The following is a 20,091-nucleotide window of genomic DNA, read 5'->3' as shown; positions in this document are numbered from 1 at the left end:
GGACATTGTAGCCCTGCTACAAGATCTCTCTCGGTTCGGTATGAAAGGTCACCTCAACAAGAAGCATTGGACCAGCTCAAAATGGAGCTAGAAGAGATCAAAGCACAGCACGAGTCAAAGGTTGTAGGCTGATGCAGCTCATGTCGCTCACCCGAGCATCCTCCAAAGGAATGCCCTCTTAAAGCTTATTGCAATTTCTGCGAAAAAGGTGGACCTGAAGACAAGGACTCCTACTACCTCAAGGAGCTTAGACATATACAACAAAGTCTCGCTCCTACTCTTCAGCATGGTATGGCTCCTCCATCAAGTATGATTTCTCCTTATGACGAAGGCAGAGCTCCCGATCGTCCGCACAAACATGGACCATCGGGGGGCTCCACCTCCCTTCCCCCCCTCTTTTTTTTAATTGAGAGTTGTTGAAATGCCTACTCCATGGATTTTATTCTTGGAATCTTTGATGCTTTTATGAGTGTGGTACTTCACGCTTTGATACTTCACACATTCCTCGAGTATCAAACACACTCCATGACCATGATGACAAAAAAAGGGGGGCTGTATCGTTCACATCCGTGCGAATGATGGGGGGTTGTGGCCCCCCTTTTCTTTTGTCATGATGGCCCCCCTTTGCTATTTCAAGTGTTTGGTTTGGTGAAGTATAAAATCCATGGAGTGGGTGTTTCAGAAACTCAAAAATTTACTATCCTCCGTCATGTGTCTATACAATGTACCAAAACCATCAAGAAGGTGATCTGACAATGTTGGGTGTGCTCGTGGAATGGTGGGGCATGGATGTAAAGGGGAATGTCATAGGTTCAAGTCTGGGGGCGGCATTTGTAAATTGGGGATGAGATTTGTAGATTGGGGCTCAAGATCCACGGCCCCAATTTCGCTTGCCCCCGCCATATGCACCCCTACCCTTGATTCCCTCAATATTTATGGGGTGTCATATAGGCTGGGTTCATCCACCTTGTCGTGAGATGATTGGGCAGCACAAAAAACCTTCATTCTAAAAATAGGCGAGGCCCCCACTTGGAAGAGCGAAACTTCCACGCACTTTTTAGCACGAAATGCGAACTGCAAGGCTTGACCTCTCATGGACACCGTCCAAGTGCTTGGCTTAACGACTTGGGCAAGTCCAATTGGTTGTATTAAGAAGCTTCACGCTTACAGCACAAGTTTTGTGCTTCGTGAACCTTCAAAGCGGAGGAAATAAAAACGCGTGTTTTTGCCGGCGGGCTCGTCTGAACCCGCCCATAAAGAGAAGGATCACCCCTTTTCACTCTACAGATCTCCTTAATTTTACTACGTGACCTTCGCAAAGTATTTCAATAATACACTTTTCCAATAGCGTAAAATTAATAATATACTTTTCCAATAAACCTACAGCGGACCAGTGTGGCTTTCGCCCTTCTCTGCATCTCTCCCGTCAAGGTCGGGGTCGAGGAGCCTCCTAGCCGTTCGTCTATTGGCCATTATAGGCTGTAATTTCAAGGCGCAACCAACAGATTGGCAACAAGTCAGCAGCTGTCAGGAATAACACTTCCTCCTGTAGGCGCTCCTCTAGTGTGTTGCCACCTCAGCTGCTGGCAAGCAAGGGTAACCCTCCACATCAGCAGCAGTAATGTTAGGTGCAGCGGAATGAATGTTTGAACTTTGCTCAAGATGAGTGCTCCGAACTGTGCTCAAGGTTCCTTTTGTTCTTATGGAAGGGAGAGCCTTCCATTCTTAATGAGAGAGTGCTATGATCACAAACAAGCGAATGGACACTGTGCGTGCAAGTGTATGAGACTGAGAGATAGAGAAGAGAAGAGAATTAAGACACCAGAGACGTTGTAAAACCCTCCTCCGAAGGCCCCACTCTCGTCGGCGAGAGTGGTCTACTATTGATTGCACAAACTGGTACAAACTGAATGCATGTGACTGATGCAAGTCTAAGCTAGATCGATGACGACGATGGGGATGGCGAGAACGATCTAAGGGCTGAAATCTGCTACTCTTTATCTGCTGTCCAAAAATGCTAATGGCTGAAATCTGCTGCGGCTGAAAACGCAGGAGAAAACGCTGCCCTTGCTGGTCTTTATGGCTGAAAACTGTCGGTGATTATCAGCTGAAATCTGATGGTTCTTAGGGCTGAAAACTGATGATCTTTACCTGCTGAAAATCTGCTACTCTTTATCTGTTGTCCAAAAACGCTAATGGCTGAAATCTGCTGCGGCTGAAAACGCAGGAGAAAACGCTGCCCTTGCTGGGCTGTATGGCGATGGAGCTTGAGGAAAAAGGCTAGGTCCGGGGATCTTCTTGCTTGGAGGGAGACCACCAAGGGGGTTCTTGCTTGTAAGTTGGAAGATTTTTGTGCCTTCTTCTTTATTAACTTGGGCTCCTCGGTGGGTTCCCCATAAGTAGGTACCTTATCTTTTCTCTAGGGTTTAGGCCCCTCGATCGGAATCTGCAAAACACATTCAAGTTAGCCCACGACCCAAACGTCGCTCATATGTCCTAGTGCCACACAAATGATCACGGATGCCAATACCACAGAGAGAAAAGTTCACAATACAGATAATTATGGCTTTGACCAAGAGATTGGCATGGACCACCTTCCTAGGGAGAGTGAATCTGTGAGACTGGCCAAACGAACGCATGGATCAAATGCTTCTATGACCTTGACATAGAAACCCTAACCCTAAAACCCGTCACTCTCTCTCTTCAAAGATACTTGCTTGAGTTATGGATGATGTATAACCATTGTATATATGGTCAATCTTGTATTAATTTGGGACGAGTATCTTGCCTAGAGTCTAGTCATTGAGCACACAACACTCTCTCTGCATGGTCTAAGCCTCAACATCCCCATTGTACCTTGAGCACTTGGTCTAGAGTTGTGAGTGTTGCAAGCCAAAGTCAACAGTTCTGAATATATAGAGGCAAATAAAGGGTTTAGTGATGATTGTTCTGCTTAAGCAAAAGTGTTGGATTTCTCTATTATTTACGTGTTGAATTTCTAAATTTCTAAGCTAAAAGTATTGTTTGTGTTGTCTAGCACTTCCTGGGCAATAGGCTGGCTAGTTACATGGCAGGACACCGAAGAGTGGTAGTCAAGTGGACACCGTGTCTAGCCTACAACCACCACTACAGTCAAATACGTGTAGCCTCTCTATAATCACTTCCGGGGAGCGATCGGATGGAAAGAAGACAGAGTGGCAATCTACACACTTGGCAACACTTTTAGTACTTCAAAACGGTTGAAATAACAGAGAAATAGAGAATCCACACGGGTACACATGGAGTGGCGGAGTTCCACCCCCTAGACGTATTGGCCCCAAAGACTAGTACTCATTTCAGTATTTCTTTATTCATTAATTTGCAAAGGACACAATTGCCCTCGGAACCAATCTTCCAGCTCTGCATCCATATGCCTGAAAGACTGACCCTAGGGGCACCTATAAAGAGTACAAGGCATGCTAAAGCCTGCTAAAAGCAGAGCCCCAAAAGCATTTGACATAAAAAGCATAAGTCTAAAATCATCTGATCCCAAAAGCTAGCGCTCAAAACAGCAAAGAGCTACCTGTGCAATTTGCGTGCGTCCGTACAACAGTGCCACATCATCATTCTTAGTGTAATTCACGGATGTCCATATAGATGCTGCCACATGTCACTAACTTATCACATACCCCTCTCTTAAAGAAGAGTACTCATCCTCAATTACACCTGCAAAACAGCTATAGGACATAAACTTTCTTCAGTAGACACCGACTCTTAAGTATTCATGTACTAGCGTCCACAACAATGTACATTCATTGTACATGCAACTCACAAATCACACACTTAGTTCACATTGAACACTGTTTTTCAATCATTCAGTCTACTCATCTCATTCTTCCAAAAGTCTTGATGCACTAGAATCTTATGTCATCATTCAAAACAAAATAGGCCCCTTGGTAGGACTTATAAGTTGGAAGATTTTTGTGCCTTCTTCTTTATTAACTTGGGCTCCTCGGTGGGTGCCCCATAAGTAGGTACCTTATCTTTTCTCTAGGGTTTAGGCCCCTCGATCGGAATCTGCAAAACACATTCAACTTAGCCCACGACCCGAACGTCACTCATATGTCCTAGTGCCACGCAGATGATCACGGATGCCAATACCACAGAGAGAAAAGTTCACAATACAAATAATTATGGCTTTGACCAAGAGATTGGCATGGACCACCTTCCTAGGGAGAGTGAATCTGTGACTGGCCAAACGAAAGCATGGATCAAATGCGTCTATGACCTTGACGTAGAAACCCTAACCCTAAAACCTGTCACTCTCTCTCTTCAAAGATACTTGCTTGAGTTATGGATGATGTATAACCATTGTATATATGGTAAGTCTGGTATTAATTTGGGACGAGTATCTTGCCTAGAGTCTAGTCATTGAGCACACAACACTCTCTTTGCATGGTCTAAGCCTCAACATCCTCATTGTACCTTGAGCACTTGGTCTAGAGTTGTGAGTGCTGCAAGCCAAAGTCAACAGTTCTGAATATATAGAGGCAAATAAAGGGTTTAGTGATGATTGTTCTACTTAAGCAAAAGTGTTGATTTATCTAGTTTTGGTGATCCATTTGGGTTTTGGTGTAATTTTGCAACCTTACTTGATTGATTGTAAAGGTCTTGTGTGTTGAATTGTACTGGAAGATTAGATCGACTTAGATTTCACATTTAATTTATTTCAATTACGTCGCCGACTTTAGAGGCACCTACTCTAGTTCAATGGGATCTACTTTTCCTAGATTATTGGGTCACGTGCACATCTAACCCTATGTGTACGTGGACAAGCTACTTCATGACATGGGTTCAGTTTAGTTAGATTAGGAAGTGTTCCGGCACTTTTGTGAGTCTATTTGCAGACCGTGCATGTCCAGACACTTAGATTAGATGCATATCCTCTGGTTGCACATAGCATGACCATCAGATTTCAGTCAGAACCTATCAAGAGCATTTTTACCGTGCATAGACATATTTTCCCTATTTTTGACATTTTTCAGTTATTAATTTTAAGTGACTTTTGTTGGGAACTAGGTAGGGCAAATTAGCAAGTGAAGTATATAAGAAAACCTAACGCTAGCAAATCTGGCAGAAGAGGCAGCAGGAACTTCGCGTTCAACAGACACCTTCTCAACAGGAACCCCCACAAGAGACCCTTGCGTTTTCTGCATCAGCAGCAAGGCCTAGCGATTTTGCATAACAAACCAGCCTTGGCGTTTTGCATAGCAAATCAGCCCCGGCAGTTGCAGAACAGCAGATCAGCCCTAGCGTTAGCAGTTCTCCACAGTAGGACAGTTTTCAAAACTAGCGTTTTTGCATCAGCATAACCATCTAGCGTTTTGCAGATTCATCTCCACAAGTCCTCGGATAGCATCACGTTTCCAGTTTTCAGCATCAAGACTCACAGTAGAACCCCCAAACCTCGCAGATCTCACCTTCCCGCAGCAAATCCTTGCCGCATGGTCAGATCCACCGAAGTTTGCAGTTTCAGCCCGGAAAACGCAGATTTCAGCATCTGCATTTTCAGCGCGGCGTCGTTGCATCGTCGTCATCAACATAGAGTCAAAATTCAACAGATAAAGATTTGCAGATTTCAGCCATTAGCGTTTTCAGATTTCAGCCTGTCTCGTCGTCGACATCGTCGGCAAGTCTAAAGCATTGTAGAGATTTGTGCAATCAATAGTAGATTGCTGTCGCCATAGAGAGTGGGGCCTTTTAGAGGAGGGTTTGACAACATTCTGGTGTCGTATTCTTCTCCCTCTATCTCTCAATCTCATGCACCTTCATTCACAGTGTTTACCACTTTGTTTGTGATCATTTGCACTCTCTCACTAAAGGAACGGAAGGCTCTCCCTTCCGTAAGTAAAAAGAACCCTTGAGCACAATTCGGAGCACTCATCTTGAGCAAAGTTCAACATTCACTTCCGCTACATCTGACATTGGTATCAGAGCTCTATGCGTGCTTCGGCTTCACGAACTCAAGGGAGGAACCTAAAGAAGAACCCCAGAAGAATCAAGAACCTCAAGAACCAAGAACCATCAAGAACTTTAGTTGAACCAAAGAACCTCTCCCAGTTTTTTTTCTTGAAGAATCTTTGAGTCCCGACCATGGACTTACCGGATCCCATCTTCATTGTCATGTCTTTGAAGGAGGGTCGACGTCGGATCCACGAAAACCCAAATCTTGAGTACCAAGATCTCCTAGCTTTGTATGCGGATATGGAAGGAGTTGGAGACAGGTTCCCTAGCCTCTTCTGTATTCGCATTCGCATGTAGCGTGCATCCATTTCCCTCGTCATTGAACCTTTGAAAAGGACTCCGAAACCAAACCTCAGTCCATCAACACCGGTAATGTTTTCACCACAGTTAGTGTTCGGGGAACAGCTCTTGCTACAGCAGGCAGAGTCAGCACTATCTGGTGTAGAGCCCAGGCTGATATTTGGCAATCGTAGTAAGTCTGGACAGTGACCCTTACACGATGTTTGCATCGCAAGCAATACCCACAGCACTTGCAGTACCATAGTCCTTGGTTTCGGAGGCATTTTCATTGTTGATGCATCCACAACATTAGAAGCATTCATTAGTCAGCATCAGAAGTACAGACAGAAGTTCGACAGCTGTGCCTCACTTTTAACGGGGGGGGAATGTCACGTACGCACTTCACTTGCGCCACGTGGACACGCTTCTACCATAGTCTAGCATGAGTCTTAGCTTAGGACTGAGCCTGGCACCTTTGTGAGCCTCTAGCAGGACGTACATGTCCATGCTGGTCACACTTGCATACCCTCTCTTGCACAAGAACATTCATTTCATCATGCAGGAATTTCAATGCGTGAGCCACCTCTTATAAGTCATTTGATTGAAAGTGACTTTTGGAATTCTTTTTATAAGTTTGTTGGAGAAGTAGGTAGGGCAAATTGCTAAAGATCTATAAAAGAAACCCATTGGGCACTCAGGAAAAGCAGAAGAAGCAGGGACACAAGGAGGCACGCAGACAACACCTCAGCAGGAGCCCTAGCGTTTTCCAACAAGAACCTCGAGAACCCAAGACCCACAAGAACCCAAGACCCACAAGAACCCAAGTTCCTCGAGAACTTAAGAACCAAAGATCTTAGTGTATGGTCATCACCCGAAACGGAATGGATACTTGGCATGAAGGTGATGAGCATGAAGAAGGTGAAGAAGAATTTTCCCCACCAGGAGGTTTTTCCGACCCTCCCCCTTCCCCATCTACGCCAAGGATTGCACTAACTTCTATGGAGGCTTTCGACAAGATGATGATAAGCAGGAAGTTAGAAAGCGAAGAAAGAATAGCCGCCATAGAGCGCAAATATGAAGAAAGAATGGCAGCCATAGTGCGTGAGCACGAGCAAGCACGCTTGGAAGCCACAGTAAGAAAAGCCAAATTGGATCGTGAGCGCGAAAAAAGACGAGAAGAATTTGATCGCGAAAACAAAGAAAGACAAGCAGAATTTGATTGCAAGAACAAAGCAAGAAAAGAGATGAGCAACCAACGCATGAAAGAGTTGTTGCGACTTTTTTCTAGTATGCAGGCACAGATTGCAAAGGATCAGGAGAAGGAGACTCTCTCAATCTCGTCTTCAAAGCACCTAAACAACGAAGTCATCAGCAGCAACATTTTCAACCCCATTCTTCCTGCTCCACAACATTATTATACCCAAGGGGGGAACCAACCGCCGTATTTTGGAAATTATTCTCGAGTCAAGCTCGCTTCACCGAGACTACTACTCAGGTAAAGGATTTTTATTTTTCCGAAATTGTGGAGACCTAATTCTTCTTTTAAAATTGAATGTACCATGCTCACCCACTTCTACAATTATCCTCTTACTCCGAAACACTGCACCACGAGAGAGAGAGAGAGAGAGAGAGAGAGAGAGAGAGAGAGAGAGAGAACTTACAGAGGGAGTCATTGATAAAGAAAGTGCGAGCGTTGGCCCAGTCCTGGTAGAAGGAAGAGGGCAACTGCTTCTCCACGGGTGATGCCCATAACACGTCCGCTCCCCCCACCTCGTACGTTTCGGACACCCTCTCATCACTACTGCCCTGATTATCCCCTGCGACTTGCGCACTCACCAGCCAGTACAGAAATCCCGCCATCAAGGCACATTTCCAACCAGCTGTTGCTGCCGTATCCATGTACCAATCGTGTGTGTGTGTGTGTGTGTGTGTGAGAGAGAGAGAGAGAGAGAGAGAGAGAGACTGTTGACGTCGTGGAGGTTTTCACGTTCTCGTTGCGTGTATTGTTTTAGAGCGGAAAAAAATGGTATTGAATTTACGAAGGAGCGTTCATACTGCCCGTTGAAGGGCTACCTACTAACCGGCATGTGAAGCTTATGCCCTTTTACAATGAAGGGCAAATTTTTCATTTGCTCTTTTAATGAACAAAAGGAAAATTTTGCACCTTTCTTTATCAAAATTTCAAGAAAATTAATAGTTCACTTATTGTATATTCTCATACATTAATATTTCACTTATCTCACACTCTTCTATGCATTTTAACCATTCTTTTAGTATAACTTTGACAAAGTTCATTATTTGAACAACGTATTCTCAAACCACAGTCCACGGACCACAACTTGATAAATTTTTAAAATTACATAGAAATAGAGCAAATGAAACCAATGACATAATGAATATGAATTCACTTTTATCATTAAAGTACAAAATTGGAGAATAAAAACTGTCTTGAAATAAAATTAAAAGTCCTTCAATACCAATACAATGCAAAAGAGTCCTCGATAGAAAATCATATCGCTTGGCTGAATATCTAAGCAAATAAAATTCCATAGTAACAATCAATTTGTTTCCAAGCTTGCTATCTTTCGCTTCCTCATAGATTTCCACATATCAAAGCATTCTTCCCACAATACATCTTGAGGACATGAAGCCTTCAGAGTATTGAGTCCAACAAACATTGCTAAGACCAATGATGGAAGAGACAATCTATTACGAGACTTGTTTTTTATCTTATTCATTTTTTAGAAGCCTCTTTCACAGGCAACTGATGAAAGTGGAAGTAAAAGTAGAGCTCTCCATAATTTCATGGTCCATGGAAAAGAAACCTCCCATTCTTCATGGTTGCAACAATCTTGCCAAGCTGAATGCATACTCTTACCTTTGAAGCAATTACGAATTCGTGTGATAAAAGATATGCATTCTCCTTTGCATTCTTCTTCATTAATGAAAGAGTTGGCTCCTTTTCCAAACTGTTTACACAATACATCTAGCCACCTTATCGTAAAGAAATCTAGTTTCTGCAAGTCTTGATCATAATCCTTCGGGCTAAAGTACTTTGCCGCTTCAAAGAGATCAAAATCAACCTTAAAACGATTTGACAATGAATCCACCAAGCCTTTGATGTACATAATTGCCATGTAAGCCAGATTATTCACCACCCCGTGCAAAGTTTCATGTGGATCAAGAACATCCTCGTCACACATAAAGCCAAGATGAAGTTGATGAGAATGTGAATTTCCTGAGGAATCAATGTAATCAATGATGCCATGTTGATTTATCACCTTTGTCAAAAAAAGTTGAGTGTACATAGCCTCACACCCAAATACATTCCCTAGAAAAGCCATTTGCAAAGACTTTATAGAAGCCTTCAAATGGTTACCAATAGCAGAAATATCAATGTGATCCTCTTGAAGTTTACAACTCAAGACATTGAGCTCTCCAAGGACATCTGCAAAGAAGTGTAAAAGGAACTATATTTTGTAGTTTGTGAGGTATGCATACAAGTCCGCTTCTTCTGCCTTCAAGACAGTTAATAAAGCTGGCATTAAGTGCACTACCCTTATCATAACTTGCCCTTTTGAGAGCGATCGAACCTCATGTATTTTTAACAACTTCAGTTTTCCATTGCGACCAAGATTGAAGTCCTTTACAACTTCTGCCAATGATAGATGTCGCTTTGCGAATCTGGAAGCCATTCATATAACTTTCTGGCCACTTTGTCCACAAATTTGAATTCCTTCTATAGTTTGAATGCATCACCTGCAGCTAAAGACTCCCTATGTGCAACACAATGAAAACTCAAAAGATGCGGCACAACCTTCTTCAATCTCGAAACCACACCATTATTAGCACCTATCATAACACTGGCACCATCAGTTGCAATGCCTATCATTTTATGCAATGGCAGCTTCATTTTGTCCAGAAATTCTATCAAGGTAGAATACAAGCTTTCAGCTTCAGCATTTTTGACATGCAACAAATCCACAAATGACGTGCATATTCAGCCATTGCCATTTTCCCGCGTATAAGTAACATAAAGAATCATGTATTGTTGAGTGCTTACATTTGTACTCTCATCAATCTGCAAAGAATAAAAGGGACTAGCAACAATTTCCTCTTTTAGTCTCTCTCAATAGGCTTGTTTGATGGCATTTGCAAACTCTTTTCCTGCACTTGTGCTCATATAAACTGAATATTCACTTGCAATTGGCATATTTGGTGTCCGCATGAAACGTTGGAAATTGCAAAGCTTTGAAAACTCATAAAAAGGCAAATTTCTATGAACCACAAACCACAAAGTTTGCATGACTGAGATGATTCTTTCTCTCTCCTCATCTGTTAGCACTTCAATGTGTTTCTCTATGGGAATTGTGGTTTTTTTAGTGTGAGAATTCCATATTGCCTTCGCATCTGAATGCAGACCTGACGTCGCATGCTCATCTAATGAAAACCTTTGCAAGGTTGAAGATCCTTCTCCACTAAATTGAGTCTTTTTATGTGCAAAGATGCACCACCTACATTTGACTCTCGCTTTTCCATCATGATCAACTGTTGGAAAAGCCCAAGGATGAGGTATCCTCCAGCTTTCTATCCATCGTTGAGCATACTTCTTTTTGCTTGAGCTACCTTCAGCTTCAGTGTTACCTAAAGCTGTAGTAGCCGCCTCACCAGCCTCTTTGTCAAGAGAGAGTTGAGGATCATGCAAGCCAAGGACTTCTTGAATGGTCCTCTGCTTTTTATTTTTCTTAGGTCGTCCAAGAGGAGCCATCTATCAATAAATTTCAAAAACATAGCATAAACTATCTTTGCGACTACAAAAGATATATTTAAAATATACAAAATAAAAACACTTGAGATACATTGATTGAAAACAAAAGAAATACATCTTTGAGGGCCAACATTTGGTGTCCAAAAGAAAGTTACATCTTCGATAGCCAATATCCTATTACAAGGAAATTTCACTTTAACTCAATAAAAGGCTGGCATCATTTCTATCAATGGCCGTAGACATTTGGTCATCCAATTGCATGTGGCTTAAGTCTACATGAAATCCTTCAAATGACTTTCTACTCTTGTCCTGTAGAAGATACCCAACTTTTATAATCTCCTGAATATGGTATGCTTCACTTGCTGAACGAGATGCTAGCCAGTCGGTTCTGTATTCCATAGAAAACTCCCTACAGAAGATGACCATTTGATCAATAAGCCAAGCTAATGCATATACATCAACCTCTCTGGTATACACATGGTCATTATGTGTGTCCTTCAATAGCTCTGGAGCAATCCAAGGTTTATGCTTATGGGCTTTGCTTTGACAACAATTGAGTGATTGACGTCTCTCTGATTCACGCCTCATCGCTAATCCCCAATCAATGATGCCTACTCGAAGATCTGAATCCCTTGTAAAATCCAACATAATATTGAAAGGATGCAGATCACAATGAACAACACCTACTTGATGGGTATAGGCCATTGTGTGTATTAAAGCAGCTATAATATTTGGAAGACTATTCGCAAAAGCCACGACTCGAGTTAGGCCTTTACTCGAGTTAGCTGCCTTGCCTTTACTTGAACCTGCACCATCTTTCTCTTCTTTTTTCACAATTTTGCTGAAGGTACCTTTCTCAAAAGATAGACTATGCATCATTTTTCCAATGCTTCCTCCATTGAAGTATGGAAAAATAGCTATCAAAGGCTCATAGCAAGTATGTGCAATACTACGCACAATCCCCCTGTGTCGAAGATCAAAGCTGAACTCGTCCTTGAAGGATTTTAATTTCTGTCCTAGCATTCCTCGATACTGATTTGCCGCATAAGTATTTTCACTTGGAAGGTACGAAATACCATCAATTCTTACTTGGAAGCATGTACCAAAGGAGCCGACACCCAAGTTCTGTAAATAGTTGATGGCATCATGTGGTATTCCAAGAGTCATGGTACACTCCGAGTTCCTCGCAGATCTCTGCAGAGGGTTCCCAAATGGATGCCCATGGCAATCTATCTTTAACTCCATCTTCTCTTCCGCATGGTTGACTTGCTCCCTTCGTAGCTTTTTAGATAGCACATACTGTGTATCTATATCTTTGGCATGCTTACTCTTCTCTCTTTCAGCACGCCAAGCCAAATCCCAAGCCTTGAGCTTTATCAATTGAACGCCTTCGGGAAGAGCTTCATATAAATCACAAGTGCACTTTTCCATATTACCAATGATGCTATAAGCAGACTGGTGAGCTTTGTCTTTACTTATAACAAAGGTTTCCTTGGAGACCATGCTTACAATTGCTTTTTCAAGCATTTTTGATATAAGCGTCTCATTCTGCACAATACTCTGCACTTGCTTCTCCGATAAGTCACGTATCGTCTTGCAGAGAGTTGACCTTAGAGATTGAAGAAATGCCTTCTTCTTACCTTCTTCCATAGTGACTATATATAGATGTCCTATAAAGAAAGAGAGAAGAGAAGTCAACCTACATATGTGTAGATGTTTTCGAGTGTACCTTAAACAATCACATTAATGCTTCTACCTTGATCTAATGTGACACAATGGTATACCATAAATCACTTTGAATGGTAGAAGAACTAAAGGCAAAATTTGATAGTTCAAGATGGCACACCCGATCAAGCCATATGACCATGTGACGAATTGAGACTATATTTGTAATTATATACGAAATAAAGACATTGTGTATGTGTAATACACACTCCCAAGGTGTCTGCTACCCTTTTTATTGTAAGAAGAGACATAATCTATGTTTTCGTAAGAAACTAAAGCTCAAGATAACACACCCGGTCAAGCCATATGACCATGTGGAAAATTGAGACTATAGAATTTGTAACTGCATAGAAGAACTAAAGGCAAAATTCGATAGCTCAAGATGGCACACCCGATCAAGCCATATGACCATGTGACAAATTAAGACTATATTTGTAATTATATACAAAATAAAGACATTGTGTATGTGTAACACACACTCCCAAGGTGTCTGCTACCCTTGTTATTGTAAGAAGAGACATAATCTATCTTTTCGTAAGAAGCTAAAGCTCAAGATAACACACCCGGTCAAGCCATATGACCATGTGGAAAATTGAGACTATAGAATTTGTTACTGCATAGAAAAGTAATTAACAATAGGAAAAAGAGGCACAAAGTATCATTTGGTAAGAATGGATAGCTCAAGATAACACACCCGGTCAAACCATATGACCATGTGGCAAATTGAAACTATTCTAATTTCTTCTACATAAGTCTATTTCAATTTTGGATTGTCCCAATACCTACATATATGTATACGATTAATAATTATTGCTAAAATCTTAAGCAAATCTTTACAAGAAGAAACGCTTACAGACTGACCACTTTTGCTACTTCAAAAAAACTTGAAAAGAAAGAAATCTCAAAGTCTTTGATAGAAACCTACGACGTCACACCCCCGGCTTGAGACTTAATATACATTCTTTATTGAGTTAAAACCACACTATCACTGAAAATTGTGAGTATGAAAAAAAAAGATTGAAACAGTTTAAGACTTAACGCATAAAAACACTTTAAACGTGGGATGCACATTTTAACTTTTGAGTCGAAACTTGCCTTGAAAAAAGACGACAAAATATAGCAAGATTTAAATTTATCGCCAACAAATGCTTCAAATTATGATGTAAAAACCCGAATAGTTTCAAGTTGATTGTTCGCCCCTATTTTCTTTAGTTAAGAATTAAAAATGATGTTGGCAATCCCTGCAAGCTGCAGCAATGTGTAATGTGCATTGTGCACCACCCTTCAAACTAACTATAGTGCACTGTTTAAACTCTAAAGACCAGTAGTCTACCCCAATAATCAATTTAAAGACAAGTCCCAAAAAAAAAAACTCTTTCAATTCTTACGCTTTCTGTCAAGCGCGCAGGTTGAGATTCGTCGAGATGAAGGCACTGGGTAGGTGGGCGCTGGATGTGTGAGCTCACGCAGCCACCGCAGGTCGGAGACACAACAACTCTCTATCCTCGCAGGTCTGCAGGTCGCAGAATGCAGCTCGCAGCAGGTCGGAGACTCGTTGACGCAGCATTGAGCAGGTTGACATAGCAGGGTGGGGAGTCTAGACGGCGGCAGGCTGCAGCAGCTCGACTGCTCAAGCCTTGGACGAGGGCAGGGGGTCAAAAACAAAACCTACGCACTGCGCATCGTGAGCAATGGAGTACTAACTTTTGAGAGTAGATAACGAAATATTTAGGAATTTGTGCTTTGTACAATGTACATGTGTTCACACCTTTAGTGTTCACATGGCCAAAATTAAAAATAAGTGCAAACTCATGACTCATTGGAAATTGCTCACTGCCAACAACTGGCAAGTTGAAGGCAACTGCTCACGAGTCACAATAGCATGAAATTGCAACCCATCACTAAACCTGGTCTAAAAAACTTGTAAAATTTGAAATCGATTTTTGAAGGGCAATTCGATGGCCGGCCCTTCTAATGACAGATCATAGCAATTTTCCTTCTTCGCAATTGAAGGGCAACTTTAATTCAATCCCTTCAAATGCAGGGTTCTTCACGACTCAACCCTTCGTACGCAGGGTTAAAAGCCATTTGAAGGGCAGAAGGGCGTCAAAAACTATCGCTCAGGAAAAAAAAGGGGGCCGACTTAAGTTTGGCCAGCCCTCAAGTTTCAACCCCCACCACTATATCTTCTATGGGCATGTACGCATGGGATCTACATTGGGATGAATGAACACCATAGATCTTGTGCAAGATAATTCAAGATACCCAAGATTACTTTGCCACCACCTCCAAGGATTGACCCCCACTTGTGCCCTAACCGCGTCTCCCGCGCACATCTTTATGAAATGTAGGCATCCATGTCAGTTTTTGCATGCGAATATGTTGCGAAGAGAAAGTCCTCGAGATTACTTTCACCACAAGATCTATGGTTCCCGATTGATGTCGATGCCCTAGATGCATTCAAGCCCTTGATCCCATCTCGCCATCCCCGTATGAGTTATGGCTTGAACCATTTTCCCCCACTTAAAAGCTATGATTGAACCAATAGGTTGTCAATTGGGACCCAAACTAGTATGTGGGAACTTGGGTGGCCTTGTGTAACATGTTGCTTGGATTGTTTTTTGCTAAACTAATAATGCACTTTGGAAATGTAAAATGAAACTTTAGTTAGAATATGTTCTCAAAAAGGTACTAACTTTAACAATTAGCTAGTAAAATGCTTGATGAACTTCTGTGTCAAGAGTTTGATCAGGTTTTTGTGGATGTATAAGAGAAAGTCACAGAGAACATGATAAGCATATCCAAGTTTTCTACATCGTGCCTTTTGTGTGTGTGTGTGGTTGAATATTAAAGAAAACAGACAAAGATCATATAAATTATGGGGGAGAGTTGGCACAATCCTCCCCCAAAATAAATCATCATAGAGGAATATGTCCTTCCTCCATTTCTAATAAACAGAAGGTGGTCATTTGTCAGTTTTCTCATAATGCAAATATGTGGCTGATTATCTAGACATTAGGGTGGTCACTTTTCGAAACGTGTATCATATCAGGCGAGTTACTAAACAAATTAGGGAATTTTTGGATTCAAATTTGATTTTTTTTGGCATTAGAGAGAGAATGTTGTCCAATCAATGGATGGCAGACTACTGCAATAGTAGCTCTTATTTTTATTATTTCTTTTGCATTTTTAGCACACAAATTATCGTTGCTTTAAAAACTTTAATAATAATATACATTGTGATTTTCTTGAATCTTCCTTCTCTCAAAATCTAATGTAAAGCAAACGTGCCATAAATTACACTCAATGCAAACATATTTTTTTGATATGCAAGATTCATGGTTTTCCCGCTCATTCCCATCCATTTGCATTGAGCTAACTATTTTGTTTACATTCGATTGTATCCTCTTTGTGTTCAAGTACGCTACTAAATACTCTCTAATACTCTCTCTCTCTCTCTTGTTGGAATTAGGGTTGCAGAGAAACACACACAGCTTGGAGAAGACGAAGGAAGCTCAAGGCACACAATAGAGAGTGTATAACTTAGTGAGCAATGGAAAGATGGATAGCGGAATTAGGGTTGTAGAGAAACACACACAGCTTGGAGAAGACGAAGGAAGCTCAAGGCACACAATAGAGAGTGTATAACTTAGTGAGCAATGGAAAGATGGATAGCCCTCGAGTGATGGGCGTATATATAATGCTCGGGGGAAAAAACCTCCTAAAGAGGGAAAAAATGCCCCTGCGGTCCTAGTGTGTTCACACACATCACTACCACATGTATATGGTAACAAATCCCCCCTGGAGTGATGCGGTGAACGAGAGTTGGCACATGAGTAAAGGGAAGTGCCGTGCCCTAAGGACATGATCAGTCCACAAAGGGGAGTAAGCCCAAAGCTTTGCGGAAAGCTTCAAGCTTCTCACGAGACAATGCCTTTGTGAAAAGATCTGCAAGGTTGTCCTGTGTTGGCACATAAGCCAAGCTGATCTCTCCTACTGAGAGCCTCTCCCTGACATAATGGTAATTCACCTCAATGTGCTTTGTGCGAGCATGAAAAACTGGGTTCCTCACAACTGCCAATGCGCTCTGACTATCAGTGTAGATAGTGTTGGTAGTGTCCTGTCCAACACCCAAATCAGCCATAAGGCGTCTGAGCCATACACACTCAACCGTAGCTGTGAAGACTGCCCTGTACTCAGCCTCACAACTCGAAGTGGCCACAGTAGGTTGATTCTTGCTCAACCATAGCCAATCTACTATGTTCCACCCATGCTTTATTGCTTTTTGCACTTCAGAACGCCTGTGCTTGCAGTATTCGCACATTCAAACCTTCATCAGGTCTTCACTGAAGCAGTCATCCCGTGTTGAAACGAGAAACTCGTCATGCAGCACGTTGATGACTCTGTCTTTAAATCACTTGGTACTTCACTCCAAATGTTTAGTATGTAGTGTCTAAATACTTGAGTGCAAAGACCGTGTATGCGCGAGATCACCTTCTTGACTTCATCATCCAAGATGATGCCGTCGCTGAAGTTGATGGAGTAAGGCAAGCCCTCTTGCCGGTGACGCGTAAACCTAGGTGTCCCGACAGGGATCTCTAGAGGCATGTCGATGGGGGTACGAACGTGAGGTGTCTCCACCGGAGTTTGGATCTCGAAGCGAGGAGTGTCGATTGGGTGACTCTCGGAGGAGTAGGTAGTGGTGTGTAGCTGCTAGGAACGTCCGTCAACCATGCAAAACCTGGCATAGATGGCGATGCCGTGGCTGGTGTGGGGACAGGCAAAGAAGGAGAGGGTAAAGAGCTTTGTCGAACACAAGGCAGTGTCGAGGTATCGGCGGTGGCATCCCCACAACAACCGCCGTTGCCACCACTAGAGCGTTGGTGCCTAGATGAGTGTGAAGATCATCTCGTCGATAGCGAAGCTTCGGAGCATGGTGAATGCTCCGAAACAGAGGGAGACGCTAAAGGAGTAGGAACGCGTGATGGTGCTCCAAAGCGATGACGATCCTCGTACCACTGTCTCTGTTGGGGTGACAAAGAAGAAAGAAACTCATCATCATCCATACCTGCATTAAACACATGAATATTTAATCTTAATATTGAATGAATGGAGAAGAAAACATAGACAAGTAGAGAGAGAGAGAGAGAGAGAGAGGACTCATAAAGGGAGAGAGATTCATAAAGGGGAGGGATTCCTGTGTAGAGAGATTTTGTTGAAGTTGTTGTGAATTTGTAAAAGCACTACGCTCCGGGTGCGATGGAGACTGAAGCTGCAATCACGAAGGAAGTGATCTGTCTCTACTCATACATTAGGAGAAAGTTGGACTCACTTTTGGGCCTTTCAGTTCTAGAGAGAGAGTGGCGCTCGACCAATGAGGAAGAGGCTAACGTTATGTCGAAAATCGACATTTTGGAGTCAAGCTCTTTTTAAAAAAAGGGAGGAAATTTTATTTTGGTTCATCAAATTGCACAATTTCACGCTTTCAAGGCATAAATGCCGTAAGTCGTACTAACTATGTACCGAGGAATTTCAAAACTTTCATTGAAGACTCTATCTAGTACTTTGTTCCCGCCCAAATATGACTTTGAGTAGCTCTACTTTCCTCTCAAAACTTCTTCCCTTTTTTATATTTGCGCTAACCTTTCTGTGTATTCATTCTACTACAAACCATGTCTACTTCTCGAAGGCCTAGCACTACCATTGACTCTGTTAGCATTTTTAACAGTTATACTACAGACGATCAAGCATGGATTCCATCTCGTATAACTATCGGAAGTTGGGTTCTACTGCAAACTAGGAGGAGGAAGAGGAGGCAACGTAATGATTTCGTGGAGGCTTTCAAGGGTCAAGTTAAAGAGTTTAAAGTGTGTGCACAAAGCAAGCGGGTGAAAGAGGTCCTCATACAACATGCTTTCCAGCATGCAGACTTAAGGTTGCAAACATCTCCTCTAAGTTTTCCAAGGCATCGACCCAACTGTAAGTTATTTCAGCATCTCGCTTAGTGCATGATTATATTCAAATATTAAGTGGTGGATATCATCTTTGGTATGTTTCAGATATTTATCCATCAAATAGGACAGATTGGCAACCATTTGAGAGTATAGTTGGGATTTTTGATGCTTTCCATGCATTTATTGGTGAGCAAATGTACCGAGGAAGACAACACAAGGAACTTGCAGATAATGGAATTTTCTTTTATGATATGTCATATGTGGAACCGAGAACTTCCATTGGTTGGGGTCGTGTAGCTCCTTTGTCACTTCCATCCTTTGACAGCAAGGATTGGTCCCTGCCTACTTCGCAAACTAGTGAAAGCTTCAGGAATAAGTTGTTTCAGGATATACAAAAGTCCCTCAAGTATTCAATTGCCACAAAAATAGTTCGGCTCGCACTATTTATGCCTCTTGAAGTGTTTGCAAATTTTTTCTTCGATGAGCAAATAAGAACTACTGCAACAATGTTCATTTGCAAGTCTGAGAGCTGTTTGGACTTTTTAGATGATAACTGGGATAGGAAACAATCACAGAACAAAATCTGTATTTTGCAAAAGAAGTCCATAATTTGCAAGTTCATTATAAGCTCTCAAAAAATTTTAGTATCGTTTTACTATATTAGATATCATCTTCTTAGTGGGCAGCTTATTCCACTCGACCAAGATACAGAGAACAGCCTCGAGAACAAACCTTTATCAATGGAGCTCTACTTTCGAGACAGCCTACTTACTGTGATGGAGACAATGTCAAGCACAACTCTAGCACAGCTTAGGATAGATCTTACATGTGAAGAACTTCCACTTTTGCCGGAATTGTATGCATTCAGTCTCAACAATAGAAAGGTGCTTACTAAATCGATAAATTTTGATTGTCTTTAATACACTATGACTGAATCTAACTTTTTCTTCTTTTCAGATTCCAAGGCGCAAGGAGAAAACAACATTGTGCAAGGAGTCCATAACAAATACACTTCACTTAATTGCTTCCACCGGAAGCTAGGTCACATACCTTGTGCACGCAAAGAGCTTTGATGCCATGCAAACCATGATGTACTCTTCAAAATGACTAATGCAGAGATATTTTTTGGCGTTCAAACAATGTTTCAAAAATGTACATTTTCAATGTTTCAAAACTTTACATATTGTGTTGTATCTGTCAAGAGTAATTTGCTCCCTTTCCCAGCTACTGTCCTCTCCCCCGGTTTGTGCCACTCGTCCCTTGTCCTCTCCCCCGGTTTGTGCCAGTCGTCCCTTGCCCTCTGCTCCGATTGCTGCTACCTCTGCTTTTGGGGATGCTGGTCTCGGGCATCCTTTCATGTCG

The 20,091-nt window shown here is 42.0% G+C and overlaps 1 protein-coding gene across 1 annotated transcript in view; it reads right to left on the bottom strand.

Moving 5' to 3' along the window:
- The window catches only part of LOC147430761 (uncharacterized), a 32,867-nt gene extending 21,817 nt beyond the window's left edge, over window positions 1-11,050 (bottom strand). Inside the window, exons 1-4 of the mRNA XM_086493327.1 lie at window positions 10,705-11,050; window positions 10,042-10,209; window positions 9,161-9,730; window positions 7,944-8,099 (exon numbers count right to left, since the gene is read on the bottom strand). Of these exons, the coding sequence (XP_086349453.1) occupies window positions 7,944-8,099; window positions 9,161-9,730; window positions 10,042-10,209; window positions 10,705-11,050 (1,240 nt within the window). The remainder of the gene's footprint in view (window positions 1-7,943; window positions 8,100-9,160; window positions 9,731-10,041; window positions 10,210-10,704) is intronic.
- Window positions 11,051-20,091: the final 9,041 nt, after the last annotated feature.

The sequence above is a fragment of the Adiantum capillus-veneris genome, chromosome 21 (genome assembly GCF_014529385.1).
Source record: "Adiantum capillus-veneris isolate H3 chromosome 21, ASM1452938v2, whole genome shotgun sequence".
NCBI classification, from domain to species: domain Eukaryota; kingdom Viridiplantae; phylum Streptophyta; class Polypodiopsida; order Polypodiales; family Pteridaceae; genus Adiantum; species Adiantum capillus-veneris.
This window is presented reverse-complemented; position numbering and strand designations above follow the sequence as displayed.